The 16,177-nt window shown below is 40.9% G+C and overlaps 1 protein-coding gene across 1 annotated transcript in view; it reads right to left on the bottom strand.

Moving 5' to 3' along the window:
* Positions 1-16,177, bottom strand: part of rgs8 (regulator of G protein signaling 8) — a 45,183-nt gene that overhangs the window by 15,086 nt on the left and 13,920 nt on the right. The window contains exon 2 of the mRNA XM_015971158.3: positions 3,375-3,479. Coding sequence (XP_015826644.1) covers positions 3,375-3,475 — 101 coding nt within the window. The 5' untranslated portion in view covers positions 3,476-3,479. The remainder of the gene's footprint in view (positions 1-3,374; positions 3,480-16,177) is intronic.

The raw sequence follows: 16,177 nt of genomic DNA, 5'->3' as shown, positions 1-16,177 counted from the left end.
CTAAGCTGCAGCTGTTACACACCTGCTTAGACTCTATCAAAACCTGGATGGCTGGGAGCTTTCTTCAGCTGAATGAAGATAAGACTGAGATCCTCATCTGTGCCCCAGACAAGCTGGTTCCCAAAGTCAGAGACTCTCTTGGTCAGCTTGCTTCCCACACCAAACCATCTGTCAGGAATCTTGGCGTGACCTTTGACCCAGCTCTCACCCTGGATTCTCATGTCAGTTCTCTTGTTCGCTCTTCCTTCTTCCATCTCAGGAACGTTGCTAAGCTGAGTCCCATTCTGTCCCGCTCTGAACTTGAGACAGTTCTCCACACCTTCATCTCCTCACGCTTAGACTACTGTAACTCTCTTTTCACATGTCTGAGCAGAACCTCCCTGAACCGTCTACAGGTGGTTCAGAACGCCTGTGCTCGGCTTCTGACCAAGTCCTCCAAACACACCCACATCACCCCGCTTCTCCTCCAGCTTCACTGGCTGCCAGTCAACTTCAGGGTTCATTTCAAGATCCTGGTTCTGGTCTATAGGGCCTTACATGGACAAGCACCATCTTACATTGGCGATCTTCTTAGTCCCTACACCCAAAGCAGGTCCCTGAGGTCCAGTGATCAAAGCCTACTGGTTGTGCAGCACCAGGCTAAAGACCAAAGGTGACAGATCATTTGCTGCTGTGGCCCCCAGACTCTGGACCTCTCTCCCCCTGAGCCTGAGATCAGTGGACTCAGTGAACTCATTCAAAAAGCAGCTGAAGACTCACTTGTTCAAGCTGGCTTTTGTATGACCTTCATCACCACACACTCTTTATTCTGCTCTCCCCACCTATTCCACCTTCCTCAGGACTTTCCCTCTTTCCTATTCACTCTCTCTCTTTCTTAACATTTTTTAAATCACAACTGTCTATTTTTGCTCATTTTAAATATATTTTGAAACATTTACTAAATGCTTTTTTATATTTTTACATTTTTTGTTTTTGTGAAGCACCTCATGATTTTTATGTTGAGAGGCGCTATAGAAATTATATTTTCTTCTTCTACAGCGCAATACGATTCGCGGTACATGTCTCACAATACAATATTATCATGATACGGCGATACTGCACAAGTTAGCCTACAATATGTATAACCTTTTCACTTTATTTTGCCCTGAAATCATTAAAATACAGTCAGTAAATATTAACTGCTTTTAAATGTCAAACAGTCAGGATCAATTTAAAAAACAAAATTTAGTGGCCTACCGTTAAATAATTTTTGTGTAACAGAGCAAAAAAAAATTATAATTTCAATAAAAAATTTTTTTTGGTTAAGTGTGTAAAGTAATAAGCTGCAGGCAGATGTTGCTGCAGTAAAGCAACCATAAAAAATAAATGTTTCTTTCCACAGACAGCCATGAGTTCTATCCTTCAGCCCTGATCTATTTGTACGTGGCAGGAATCATTTTTTCATTGAAATGTCTGTGGCTTGGTATTAGGGGTTGGCCGATTAATCGGGCTGATATTTAGCATTTTTAATCATCGGCATCGGCCGATAAGCTTCTTTAGTAGAGCCGATTTAAAGTCAGGCACCTACACGGGCAGTCCGCTGCTGCTGGAAGCCTGTGAAGGACCCTAATCCAAAACACTGCAAATTTACCTCGGAGTAAAATGTAAGACTTCTCTTTAGTGTTTAAAAACCATACAGCTGTGTATTTATTGTGAATTAAAAGTAAAATATGAAATAAAACTTACCTGAGTGAAAAAAAAAGAGTCGCAAGAACCACCGTAACCGGCAGCATGCTGCTAGGCTAGCTTGTTGTCAACTTTAGAGACCGTCTTAAACTCTCAGCTGCTTTTCAGCTTAACATGTTAGCTCCAGTTTTATAAATTAAATTATTTTCCTGTATGAGAGTCGGAGAATTTCACTCTGTGTTAGAGAGGAGAATCCTGCATCGTCTGCCGTCCTTCTCCTCTCAGTTGTGTTTTGTGTACTCATGTGGGTCGGGGCGAAGAACGTCACACGCTTCTCCAGTTTTTATTTGAATGACACAATGAGCAGAAAACACAGAATTGCAATAGAAATGCAAGCTCATGTCTTTTTTGCTGTTTAGGGTGTAATCTATGATCAGAAACAGCAGAGACGTGTTCTGAATAGAGACTATTTTTATTTGTACGGTTCGTTTCCACGTAATCTAACATCAACAGGCTGTAACACAAGTGAATCGTTAGACTGCACTTTTTTTAATAGATGAGTGTTTTTGTTTAAACGTTTCTAGTATTTATCATATAGACTGTTATGTGCTGAGTTCTCCTCTGCTGTTTCTGCTACAGACCGAACTGAAGATGGATGCTCTACACAAACAATAACTGTTTCTCCTGTTTAGGTTCTGTCTGATGGCTCAACAAAAGTCACATCCAGCTAGGCTGAAAATCGAAACATCGAAATAAAAGATTATTTCAGTAATCAAAACCATAGCATTTATGTCTACTAACCTCACTTAAATCAAGGCATTACAATTCAATACAATTCACTTTATTTGTTTTTTTTTTTTAGTGCCAAATCACGACATGAGTCGTCTCAAAGCACTTCACAAAGTAAACGTTCCAATACAGTTCAGTTCACTAAGCCATTCAGTAAAACGTTTCCTATATTAGAAATAGGGGTAGGACAAAATACCGATTTTTGTGTCTCATCTCACGAACGAGTACCAGAACACTTAATTTGTTTTCCTTATTTTCGGTTTTCGATTTCAGCCAAGTATTTTCATTTTAGCGAATCTCTAATAGTGACCTTCAATTATAAGATGTTTAAAAGCTTTTGTAATGATCTTATCATTGTGGCGATGTTCCAGTTACAGTTTCAGTAAAGTAAGCTGATTTCGAAAGATCCTATTTAATACTAAATCCACATTTTGGAGCTTTGGACCATGTTTTATTGTTTTATCTTAACGAAAAATAACCCAACATGGTTTTTGGCATCATACATCCCTTTTCCAGTTTCAGTTGCTTTTTCTCCTTAGATCTGGAAATCTTTGCTAAGCTTTTGCAGACAGCTGGATGCGGTTGTTGCTACTTCACAACAGTCCCCTTCTCTATCCAGGGAGTGGGACTTGTCGATGTGAATTTGCAAGTGTGAATCTACAGTCTCAGGGTCTGCAGCTGTGCACTGTTGTGGAATTCACATAGGGGGAGGTGGGGATTCAATAAATCTAAGCTCCTTATTTATGGGTTGAAGTAATAGCTCACAAAAATACCTTATATTTAATCAAAATAGAAATTTCAGTGTCAACTTTGCTATTGTATCATATATTGTGCCCATCTTTGCTTTGGAAGGTGTAAAATATCATGATTCAGGTCCTCTAAACCAAGATGGAAGGCTGAGGAGTGGCAGTCAGACTTACTTGAGACACCTGGCTGTGGTCTCATGAGCCGGAGGCAGAAACTCTGAGAAGTCGCTGTAGGAGTCCGACTTCTTGGAAAGGCAACCTAGTCTGGTCTTCATAGTGCTAAAGTAGAGAAAACACACACACACACACACACACACACACACACACACAGTTTTTGAACACTTTTAGTTTACTGTTTTGCACAGACTCCATATGGTTTTGTTAAATGCAAACGATTAATGGTACTGGAATAAAGTCAAAATGTTCACTCAGTTTTTTTTTTACTTATTCATCACAAATTCTAATCTTCCCACTGAGCTGCTATTATTGGCAACAACAATACACACTGTCTGTGGTGAGGGTCAGATCTAGCAAAGTGAGAAAACCAACCTACTGTAACTTAAAGTAAACCAAAAATGTCTCCAAATATTTGAGTTGAATTTAGCATCAATGGAATGTCCTCTTGGTCCATGAAACAAAAAAAAAATTTTGCAAGAACTTTGACACAGCAGCCGGATTAATATATTAATTTAGTTTGTTAGTTAATTAGTTTGTTTTACTTTAGTTAAATATTTCATTTGTGTGCTCATTCTATGCTTTCCCAAATGACTTGTTTTACCTTACGGGAGCTAACACGGCTACAGTCATGCTAACGGGACTCATCTGAGGTCCAGAAAGAACGGTGCGGTTCTAGATGGATTTATAGATGTAGGTTAATATTTTAGATCAGACCTATGTTATTTAAAAATGCATGTAGGACGTGGACATATGGCTCATGCCTTTTGCTGCAGGTGTAAACACAATTTTCCGTAATAATTATGAGCACACCAGTAAACCCAATACAGTTATATACATTACTAACAGCAGCTACCTTGTTTTACGTGTTGAAGTGACGCATGCAAAACAAAGTTCTTCACTGTTTAGAGGAGAGGATTTTGATTTTCTGCAATGACTTATGACAAAATTGCTTCAAATGAAAAATTGATCCCAGATCATATTTATATACATTTCTACAATTCTAATGTTGAGTCTGGCCAATACCTTTAAAATTGATGCTTTTGCAACACAATATCCTTTATAAAATAATAAGATATGTAGACTAATTATATATCACATTTAAGCAGATTTTACATAAGTGCTCCCATCTCAATTGACCCTCACGCATTTGACACCTAACTTCCCTGCCTGATAGAACATGTTAAACAGGATATAAAGTGGGAATAAAACACTTTGAACACTTGATTTTACCAGAGATGTAGACACGCTGAGATGAAGCATACCCCTTGTCTTTTATCACAGTCTGTCCCGACTCATTTGCACTCTGCTGTTGTCATGTTCTATTTGTCACAGTTCTGCCTCTGGGACACATGGGTCACGCCAGATGGGGCATGGTTATAAAGAGCCTGCATCACTCTTTTTTAACCTATTACAAAACACAAGTTTTCATTTTACTGGACCAATATTACTCATTATATAGCATTTTATTCACTGACAAGGACATCGTTTCTCCATAATTTGAACACCACAATTATCTCAAGGGTTATATCATAATTTCTTTGTACAAAATATATGAAAATTTTATTTTTAAACTGAATACTCAAATATTTTATCATAGAGCCTTCAGATCTATGGATAGGACCCAATATCACGTCAAAATAACATTTTTAATGTGTAAATCCTTTATTTGCACTTAATTACACATAATTGTACAGTGAACTGAAAAGCTGTTTCATGAACAGTTGTACTCTGGAGTTGATTGTCTACCTATCTTTAGATTTTAAAACAAAACAACTCCATTAGAGAGGCAGGAGGAACATTGAAGTGGTCAAATAAACCGTTTGGTACATTTTGTGAAGAAAAAGAACATGACGGTCGGCTAAACATTTGGGGAGGGCTTGCCTTTAAGAATATCAAATGCAATGCACCTTGTTTAACTAGGAGAAGAGTTCCATCCATCCATCCATCCATCCACCCACCCACCCACCCAAAACCACAATTTCACTAACTATTTACATAATTTCTTTCTCTCTCTGCCATTTGTGCACCAGGATAATGGAAGAGTGAATTGTTTTGACGCTTGGACCTTGAATTGGGAACATTACATGAAAAACACAATTCATTACTGAGCCGACAGCCATTTATTGGAATTAGTGGGCCACATCCATCAAATGAATTCCAAGGCTTTCTAAAATTTCACTTTGTGTTTCCTCATTTACTTGTGTGTGTTGGAAGGAACATGTGGTTCGGATACTGCTTATTAATTTTAATTGTTTGTTGTTCTGGTTTTGCTATCACGAGGCAGAGGAAAGTAAGTGAAGGAAAGGGGCATTTGTAAAACCAGCAGGCCTCAGCTCCAGTGAAGACTTAACAAGAATTCCACTGAAATCTCAAATTTATCAATCTCTGCAGCTTGTTCTAAATAGGTTGAAAGGATGACGCAGCCTGACCCAGAAACACTCTGTTATGTATAAGCTATTGTGTCTATAACAGAAGTAAGGGTAGTTTGCTTCTCACCATCATGAGTCATAGTTTCAAGGTGCACTTCATTTGCAAATGAACAGTGAAAGGATTGCAAAAAACTATGATGAATGTTATAAAACGATGCTGTCAGGAGTCTGACACACAGGAGCTTAAAAAGATCCACAAAATTCAGTTACATTTCAGTATATTGATGTTGCATAAAGGTGGATAATTAGCCCTAAATCTTAAGTGTGACCACAGTCAGAAAAGGATTTAATCACAATAGTTCTATTTGATCATCACAAAGATAAACAAGATATAGAAAAGAATATATGGACTTGATTCAGAATAACTTTTTAAGATTTTTTTAATTTGAGACAAGACTTGGTTAGATTTGGGAAAACACCTGATTCAGTCTGTTGATGTATAGTAAGTTTAACGCTACAGATGTAAATTTTTTCCCTCCAGGGAACAATTTGGACTTATGCACCCTCCTAAATTTTAAGCCTCAGCCAATGACGTTGTTGTCATTTGTCGTATATCATCTTTTCATCCATCCATCCATTTACATCCACTTGTCGGGAGCTGGGTCGTGGGAGCAGCAGCCTAAGCAGAGAGGGCCAGACTTCCTTCTCCCCAGGAATTCGGTCTAGTTTCTCCGCTGGAATGCCATGGCGTTCTCTGGCTAGCTGAGAAACATTGTCCCTTCAGAGTATTCTGGGCCTTTCTTTAGGTCTCCTGTCGGTTGGACGTGCTGGAAAACCTCACCGGGGAGGCATACAGGAGGTATCCTTACCAGATGGCTAATCTATTTTAAGTGGCTCTTCTCAATGTTGAGGAGCAGCAGATGCATTTTGAGACCCTCCCAGATGACCAAGATTCTCAGACTATCTCCAAGGGAGAGCCCACACACCTTTCCCTCACTTATGAACAAGACCTCGGGATACTTAATATCTCCCACTTCAGGCGGGACCTTGTCCCTCACCTGCAATAGGCATTCTGTCCTTTACAGACTCAAGACCATGGTCCTGGACGTAGAGGCACTGATTCTCATCCCAGCTGCTTCACACTCTGCAATCGGCCACAACGAAAGCTGGAAATCACGGTCTGATGAAGCCAACAGGACCACATCATCTGCATAAAGCAGACCTGATCTTTAGGCCACCAAAACAGGTCCTCTCAACACCTATTCCCTCAACACCCTCGCTGTGCCTAGAAATCCTGCCCGTAAATGTTATGGACATAATGTACTTTCTTAACCCAAAACATGCAACCTAAAGTTGACTCTCCCAGGACATTCATGTTTGCTGCATCAACGGTTTGCAATGATTTACTCCCAGACCAGATAACACTTGTGGAATCAAAACTGGGTTTTAATTTATTGCACTTCTCTATACTCCATATTTGCACAAAAAGTTGCCTCAGGTGTGTTGTCACCAATTTTGCCTAGACTTTTTTAAAGAAGAGAGATAACACTAACTTAGTAAATTAAAGGTAACATTTTTAAAAAGAGTAACTATATCTACATTTTAGATTACCTAGAAGCTATACAAAGTAGAAAAAAAGTAAAAAGTAAAATTCACTCCAAATGTATGTGTCAGCACTTGCCAGTGAGTGAGGCAGATACAAGGATCCACACGCGGGTGAGGGAAGCAGGTAGGCAGACAAACCAGAATGAGTTTGGAGTCTTTAATATTGAACACACGCTGGACAATGAAACAATGATCCACAAAGAGACACAGAACTGAAAGGGTTTAAATACAAGAGGGCTGGGAGCTTGGGTGATTGGAAAACGAGAGGCAGGTGGGAGCAATTAACAGAGACACAGGCTGAACCAAGTGGGGAGACAGGACAGGGTGTGACAGTATGATGTCAGGAGACCATCTTTAAGTTGAATAAAAAACTCAACTTGAGGGCTTTTAGTTTTTTGTAGATGTAGCCTGATGGATGTTGCTACATATGTGTTAAATGGTCAATAATGTGTGATATTCCACATAAAATGAATTATCAATCTGATTGGCCTTTGAAAAATTGATTTAATATTACCTTAGGTTCTTTAGACTTTTCAGGGAAACACACACTTTATATTAATTCAGACAGAGTTACAAAAAACCTATTTAATTCTATATTTCTAACTAATGATGAGACAGAACAAATTATGATGAATGATACTTGGACATGATAACAGAAATGGAATGAAATGATGGAATGTAAGCTAGATGTTTTGTACCAAAACCTTATAAAGTATCTGAGAGATCTTGTGATGCCTGGGTTGTAAAATCAGTTTGAGTGTATGGTTTAACAAGCTGTCAATTATTCATGAAAAACCATCCCACGCCAGTCTGCAGGTCTACGAAACTAGGGATGAGTGAGTACACCACTATTTGTATCTGTATCTGTTCAACCATCTAAATTATCTGTATCTGTATCTGTACTCGGAGTGGGCGTGGTATAACCCGGAAGTGGGTGTGGTTTAACTGGGAGTGGGTGTGGTTTACATCAATACATTATTTTAAGTCTGAAATTGATATGAATTGATCAGAAGTTGCTATGTGTATGGTTTATTTGAAAACTATTTACAGAGCAGCCTCAGAACTGAGATTCAATATTTTTGATCACAATAGTAAAGGAACTATTACAGAACAAGTGTTTCAATAAAATCAGAACGTTAATATTTAAGTGCATGAATTAATACATCTGAACTCATGCAGTAGAAACTAGGAAATATGAAATACTTGAACCAGAAAACTTTTTATTTATTTTTTTAAATTTGATTAAACAGATTTTTTCTTAAAGTTCTTGGCATTTTTCCCACACAAAGTTGAACAAAACAATAATGATTAAGGTGTGTGTGTGAGAGAGAGAGAGATAGAGAGGGAGAGAGAGGGAGAGAGAGATAGAGTTAAAAAAATAAATAAATAACTCGACCGGAACGGAGGCAGTGACTGACGCAGCACGAGCCATTTCTACCTCTGTCTTGCCAATTGCACCACATACGTTACGCAAAAAGTAACTTTAAATATTCCATTCCATTTATTTGATACAGCACATTTAAAAACAGCATATGAGCTGACCAAAGTGCTGTACAGGGATATTAACATATAAGGTTAAAAGAAGAATATAAAAGAATAAAACAGCTAGAGCATAGCACAAAGAACCAATCAAGAGGAGTCAGTAAAATAGGTAAAATAATAGTGTAAATAAACCTAGATAAAATAGCTAGGCAGTAAAAGCAAGGGAATAAAAGTAAGTCTTTAAGCGAGACTTAAAAGCCCCAATGGAGGGGCAGAGTCTGATATCCAACGGGAGATCATTCCAGAGTTTAGGAGCGCAGACAGAGAAAGCTCGTTCACCATGGGTTTTGCAGCTTAGACGGGGAATCTGTATTAGGTGTAGGTCACCTGAACGGAGAGTCCTGCCCGGCATATAAGGAGTGAGTAACTCGGATATGTAAGGTGGTGCTTAGCCATTCAAGGCCTTAAAAACAAACAAATTTTAAAATGTATGCGATAGTGCACAGGAAGCCAGTGAAGACTTGCTAAAATTGGAGTGATGTGCTGCCGACGGCCCGTATTAGTCAGAAATCTTGCTGTCGCATTCTGTATCAGCTGAAGGCGGGATAATGTGGCTTTTGAAATACCAAAAAGAATTGCATTGGAGTAATCCAACCTTGAGGTAATGAAAGTGTGAATGGTTGTCTCGAGGTGGTGCCGATTCAGAATGGGTTTTAGTTTGGAAAGACGTCTTAGCTGATAAAAACATGATTTAACCATGTGATTAATGTGAGGGTCCATTTTTCAGTTCAGTTCAGTTTTAGTTTATTTGTCATATGCAAGTTAGCACAGGGTCAACATTGCAATGAAACGTGTATGACGAGCAGCGGTCTCTCAGCAACATGATACAGGAGAAAATATAATAAAATATAATAAAATATAATAAAATAAAGCAAAAAAATATAGTAAGGAGCAAAATATTAGAGAGACATGGTAAAAGGGAAAAGATGACTAAATATATATGTGTCAATAAAGAAAATCCTGAAAAGAAATATGACGGGAGGGCAGATGGGATATTGCACAGGAATGAGCTGCAGAAAATTACAGTATTGCACTTTAGATATAAATTACAGTATTGCAGGATATAAATTATGCAGGATATAGATTACAGTGTTGCACTTTGGATATAAATTACAATAACAATAAAGTGAAGTGACCAGTGCGGATTAAATATAGTACTTGTGAAGCTGCAGGGTAGCTTCTGAGTCCTGTGTTGTGTGTGTTTAGGTGTTGTGGTTGAGGTGTCGTATGGCTTGATGATAGAAACTGTTTTTAAGTCTTGTAGTCCGAGCAGACAGACTCCTGTAACGTCTGCCAGATGGTAACAAGGAGAACAGCTGATGTGCCGGGTGGCTGTGGTCCTTGATGATGCTGTGTGCTTTCCGGAGGCATCGTTGGAGATAAATGTCCTGAATGGCAGGAAGCCTCATGCCAGTGATGTGCTCTGCTGCTTTCACCACCCTCTGTAGTGATTTACGGCTGCTGGCAGAGCAGCTTCCGTACCACACTGTGATGCAGCTCGTCAGCAAGCTCTCAATTGCACACCTGTAGAAATTTGAGATGAAGCAGGCGCTCACGCCAAACTTCCTCAGCCTCCTCAGGAAGTAAAGCCGCTGGCGAGCTTTCCTGATAGTAGTGTCTGTGTGAAGGGTCCAGGAGAAGTCCTCAGTGATGTTGACTCCAAGGAACTTGAAGCTGCTGACCCTTTCGACCTCGACCCCGTTGATGCGGATGGGTTGGTGTTCCCTGACTGGTCGTTTCCGGTAGTCCACTATCATTTCTCTGGTTTTGCTGATGTTGAGAGTCAGGTTATTTTCCAGGCACCACTCGTACAGTGCCATCACCTCCTCTCTATAGGCCGTCTCATCATCCCCTGTGATGAGGCCTATGATGGTTGTGTCATCCGCAAACTTGATGGTGATGTTGGTCTCATGTTTAGCAACACAGTCGTGTGTGAACAGGGAATATAGGAGGGGGCTAAGCACACAACCCTGGGGCGTACCTGTGTTTAGGATGAGTGATGAGGAAGTGTGCTTACCAACTCTCACCACCTGGGGCCTGTCTGTGAGGAAGTTTAGAATCCAACTGCAGATCGGTGTTCCCAGCCCAAGGTCGACGAGCTTCGTGGCAAGTCTTGAGGGGATGATGGTGTTAAATGCCGAGCTGTAGTCGATGAAGAGCATTCTTGCATATGTATTCCCTTTCTCCAGGTGAGTGAGGGCGGTGTGTGTTGCCAGGGCGATGGCATCCTCTGTGGCTCTGTTTGTCCGATAGGCAAACTGAAGAGGATCCAGTGTGTCAGGGAGGGAGGAGCAGATGTGACATTTGAACAGCCGCTCCAGGCACTTCATGATGACGGATGTCAGTGCAACAGGACGGTAGTCATTCAGACAGGAGACCACTGATTTTTTGGGAACGGGAATGATGGTGGATGCTTTGAGGGACGTCGGGACCACTGACTGCCTCAGGGAGAGGTTGAAGATGTTGGTAAACACCTCTGCCAGCTCGTCTGCACACACTCTGAGTAGCCGGCCTGGGATGCCGTCTGGTCCTGGAGCTTTGTGAGGATTGACCTTTTTAAAGGCCCATCTCACAGCTTCTGTTTCCAGAGTTAGAGTTGCAGCCTCACTGTCCTCTTGAGGGTAGAGGATCTCCTCTCTGTTGTCTGCATCAAAACGAGCATAGAAGTTGTTCAGCTCGTCTGCGAGAGATGCAGTGGGCTGAACACTGACTGTGCTGACCTTCTTGTAGTCAGTGATGCAGCGCAGTCCATTCCACAGTCGCCTGGTGTCAAAGCTGTGGTAGCCGGACTCCATTTTGTCCCTGTAGTCCTTTCTGACCTTTTTTATGGACTTTCGGAGGTCATACCTGGCTGCTTTATATGCGTCAGCATCTCCAGAGTTAAAGGCAGAGGTTCGCGCTTTTAGCTTGGCGCGAACGTCTTTATTTTTAGAGCCACATCTATTTTAATTCCAAGATTAACAATTGTTTGACTGATTTTAAAAGGAAGAGCAGAACAATCAGGAGCGGAGGAAGTCGAGCCATTAGTAGTAAAACAATACACTCGGTCTTAAAATCATTCAGCAGCAGAAAATTTGCTGCCAGCCAGTCTTTAACCTCACTCAGGCAATCAAGGAGCGGCTGGATGGAGGTAAAAGTCTTCAAGGGAACATACATCTGGCAGTCGTCTGCATAAAGATGAAAGTTGATGTTGAACTTCTTAAAGATCAGTCCCAGTGGAAGAATATAAATACTAAATAAAAGGGGGCCGAGAATAGACCCATGTGGCATGCCCCAAGGAAGAGCAGCAGAGGGAGATGAGCAATCGTCCATACTAACTCTAATAGACCTATTGTAGAAATAGGAGCGGAACCAGTCAAGCGCAGATCCCTTAATGCCGACCAGATTCTCAAGGCGGGACAATAAAATGTCATGGTCAACCATGTCAAATGCAGCTGAGAGGTCCAACATCACCAGGGCAACATGGGAACCGGAATCATTGGCTAAAATAATATTATTAAAAACCCTGGTGTGAGTGGATTCTGTGCTGTGATATTGTCTAAAACCAGACTGAAATTTATCCAAGACCCCAAAATTGTTCAGATGGATGCAGAGGTTCCAGTGGAGCATTCCTAGACCAAACTTTGCAAAGCAAGAATTTGTTCTAGTTCACTAGGCTACCATTTTACAGTATTTACACTGGACTACTTTTTTTGGCTTACGGCATGAAAATTGGTCCCATACCTTTGAAATTTTCTGTCTTTTTCGCACTCCACCGGGGTCCACGTTGTTCGCCATGACTTAAAAGAAAGTTAAGTTATATTCGCTACTCGCGCGTGCATTAAGTGCAGTGTGTATGTGCGTCACTTATTTCGGTCCAGGTGAAACATGACCCCGGGCGATTGCAAAGCCATAAATTGATTAAACATGAATTAAACAAATCCTCGAGGGAGAGAATTTGACTTGAGGCTTTTTTGTACTCAAATTATTCGAGGTACTTGAGGAATCGTTTCAGCCCTAAAGGTGTCCAATTGCAAAGGCCTTCACACGTAATTTTACTACAAGCACAGTGGATAAAAGGCCCCAGGATGTTTCTACCCAAATAAAAACACATTTGTTGGAATGTGAGGCAACATGTCTCATTTTCTGTGTGCAGATCACATACGAGTACAATTGAAGACTGGAGATGTGGACATATTGATGGGACTAGTGTTTGTGTGTGCCAAATCATCAATAACACACTGTAATAGGTCTCTGCCTCCTCATTTCTCGTCTCGTTCTCTTGTCTTCTCTGTTTTGACAAATCACCATCTCAGTGGCTATGGAGAGCTCCATTTGTAGTCTGCACTACATCGCAGGCACGTGTTACTGAGCTATTTATAAAAATCCCTGACAAATCCATGTAGTCAGGAGGAAACAGTGCATGTTCTATTCAGCCATGCAGCAAGGCCAACTCCTAGAGGAAGGAAGCTAAAAACAGCAGCAGCACTCTGTCTCAGATTTATACACGAATACGTCTCATGAATCTGAAAGTGGTGGCAACATTCGTTCAACCTTTAGTCTCTCAGATGCCTGGTGGGTGCTTAAGTGGTGAAAAATCTACAACGGAGAAGTTGTGTGCATGGATATGAATAACTTCTTAGATGTTACCTAAAATGGTGAATTGCTGATTTTTTTAGATTCCTCTTCTTGTCCTCATTTTTGGGTTGTTTTTGCTAATATGTATCCATATTGATGTGTGTGTGTGTGTGTGTGTGTGTGTGTGTGTGTGTGTGTGTGTGTGTGTTATTTGATGGCACAAATGAAAACAACAGTAATACTTGCAGAATCTACAAGAGAAACAAATTTTCCTCATTTCTGCGCAGTCGAATTGCACAGATGAAAGATTTATACTTGAAATTGCGTTAGTATGCATGCATGACCGCTCTAGTGCCTTTCCTCCTTGTGACGTTGATGCAGGCGTAAAAAGCTGAGTGTGTCATCGTCGGGACATCTCTTAAGCTAAAAGAGGTTTTGAAGTACAAGTCACATTTGGGCATGCAAACATGGCACCTTGTCAGGTTTTATGTTCGAAACACTTTGGCTGTGTCCAAAAATAAAGCATCTCTTATTTTATCTAACGTCAGGGCCAACGTGTACCTCATACTCTTAAAAAACAACTTTCAGAGCTGCACCAAGTTGTATTCTTTAATTTTCTTCTAAGCAAAATAATAATGTAAAACAATGCTCTATTTGATTTTATTGACTGTGATTTTACAATTATTTTTTCAGAGTCATTGCTTTATTTTATTTTATTTAGAATTTTGCTTTGTTTTTGTTTGCTTCTATATCTATATGCATACAGTTGAATATGATAGGCATTTAAAGGTAATGAATTTAGTCATGTTTTCTGTCTTGCTAAAACGACTCTTTACTGGGTGAATGAAGTATCTCTCAGCCCCCTCTGCTGCTTGTGGGCAGAACAACACATTCACTATGGACCGGTGACCTGATCTCCCACAAAGTCACGTAACTTACGAGAAGCAGTAAGACTTATGGCTATCCATGTGGACAGCTCAGAAATGATAAAAATAAATGATAAATTACCCGCACCTGTATAGCGCCTCTCAGAGTAAGGACTCCAAAGCGCTTTACACTCCAGTGTATCATTCATCCCTTCACACACACATTCACACACTGGTGGTGATGAGCTACGATGTAGCCACAGCTGCCCTGGGGTGCACTGACAGAGGCGAGGCTGCCGAGCACAGGCGCCACCGGTCCCTCAGACCACCACCAGCAGGCAAGGTGGGTTAAGTGTCTTGCCCAAAGACACAACAGCAGAATTTTCTGTCCGGAGCCGGGATCGAACCTGCAACCTTCTGATTACTGGGCAACCCGCTCAACCTGTTGAGCTACTGCTGTCCCAGCCATCAAGCCTCCGATTTTGGCTGTGAAGCGCCTGTATTTAACCTGTTTCCCACCTTCTTCCTGGATCAGTTTTTCCCTGAATATTTCCTGTTATTTCACAGTAAATTCTGCCCCCGATCTCTTCGAGACCAGAATTTTGCCCCACCCCTGCTAACACGGGGCTCGTACAAAGCTACACTTCTACTTGGTTGGCTTTTTTTTTTCATTGTGTTCATCATGGAGGAGCCACCACATAAACCAATATAACCTTGACCCAGTGGAGCAAAAGAGAGTAAAAGAACGTCCAACCGAAAGATGGGTAAAAGAAAAACAAGAGTCAACGTCAAAAAAGAGTTTTGTGACCTCAGAGACAGAGGGATTGAAAGTGGATGCGGCTTCACCATCTTTTTATTTCACTGATATGGAGTTTAAGTATCTTGGAGTCTGAGGAAAAGATGGAGCGGGAGATTGTTAGATGGACTGGTGCTGCGTCTGCAGTGTGCGGGCATTGTACTGATCTGTCATGGTAAAGAGAGAGCTGAGCTGGAAGGTAAAGCTTTCGATTTACCGGTCGATCTGCATTCCTACCCTCACCTATGGTCACGAGCTTTGGGTAGTGACCGAAAGAATGAGATTGCACATATGAGCAGCTAAAATGAGCTTTCTCCACAGGGTGTCTGGTCCCTCCCTTAGAGATAGGGTGAGAAGCTCAGTCAACCAGGAGGGGCTTGAGCAGCCAGTTGAGGTGGCTCGGACATCTGATTAGGATGCCTCCTGGACACCTCCCTGGGGATGTTCTCTGGGCAAACAAAAATACTTCAGATCAATATTTTGGTGTGTCACATATTTTTGGCATCAGCAGCATCAAGTCACTTTCTTCTGTCTCCTCAGGGAGTTAGAACCAATAAAAACCAATACAAAAAAGGCAATCAGCAAGGTAGCTGCAGTTAAATAACGGTAATATTTTTGAAGCTTTTTCTATATACTTGGAATGAAGAAATACAATAATAACACTATATATTCTTCAAATTAGCAGCTGTATGTTTGTGCAGCACTAAAAGTCTCCAAGGCTTCAAAACAGATAACTTCTACATCAGTTTCTGTTGTCTTCAGGCTAATTGAGAAACAGAGTGACTCAGATGAGACTTTATAAACGAAGATGGAACAGTAGGTCGGCTATTGAACGTCAATAAACACCACCTTCCGCTCTTCAGCCCAGTTGTCTGATTTCAGGCATGAGTCACAACAACACAACTTTGGTCATGCACTTGTGTGTGTGTGTGTGTGTGTTGACTTCACACAGAAATATGTATCAGACCATCTGGTGTGTTGCCACCTTTAGCAACAACAGAAGGAGAAAATGTGTCTGATCTGGGGTTAGCCACCATGCACTCTGGACTTAAAAACACTTGTTGA

Source organism: Nothobranchius furzeri, chromosome 8 (genome assembly GCF_043380555.1).
Source record: "Nothobranchius furzeri strain GRZ-AD chromosome 8, NfurGRZ-RIMD1, whole genome shotgun sequence".
Classification (NCBI taxonomy): domain Eukaryota; kingdom Metazoa; phylum Chordata; class Actinopteri; order Cyprinodontiformes; family Nothobranchiidae; genus Nothobranchius; species Nothobranchius furzeri.
Note: the sequence above shows the minus strand (reverse complement) of the source record. Positions and strands in the feature narration are given on the sequence as shown.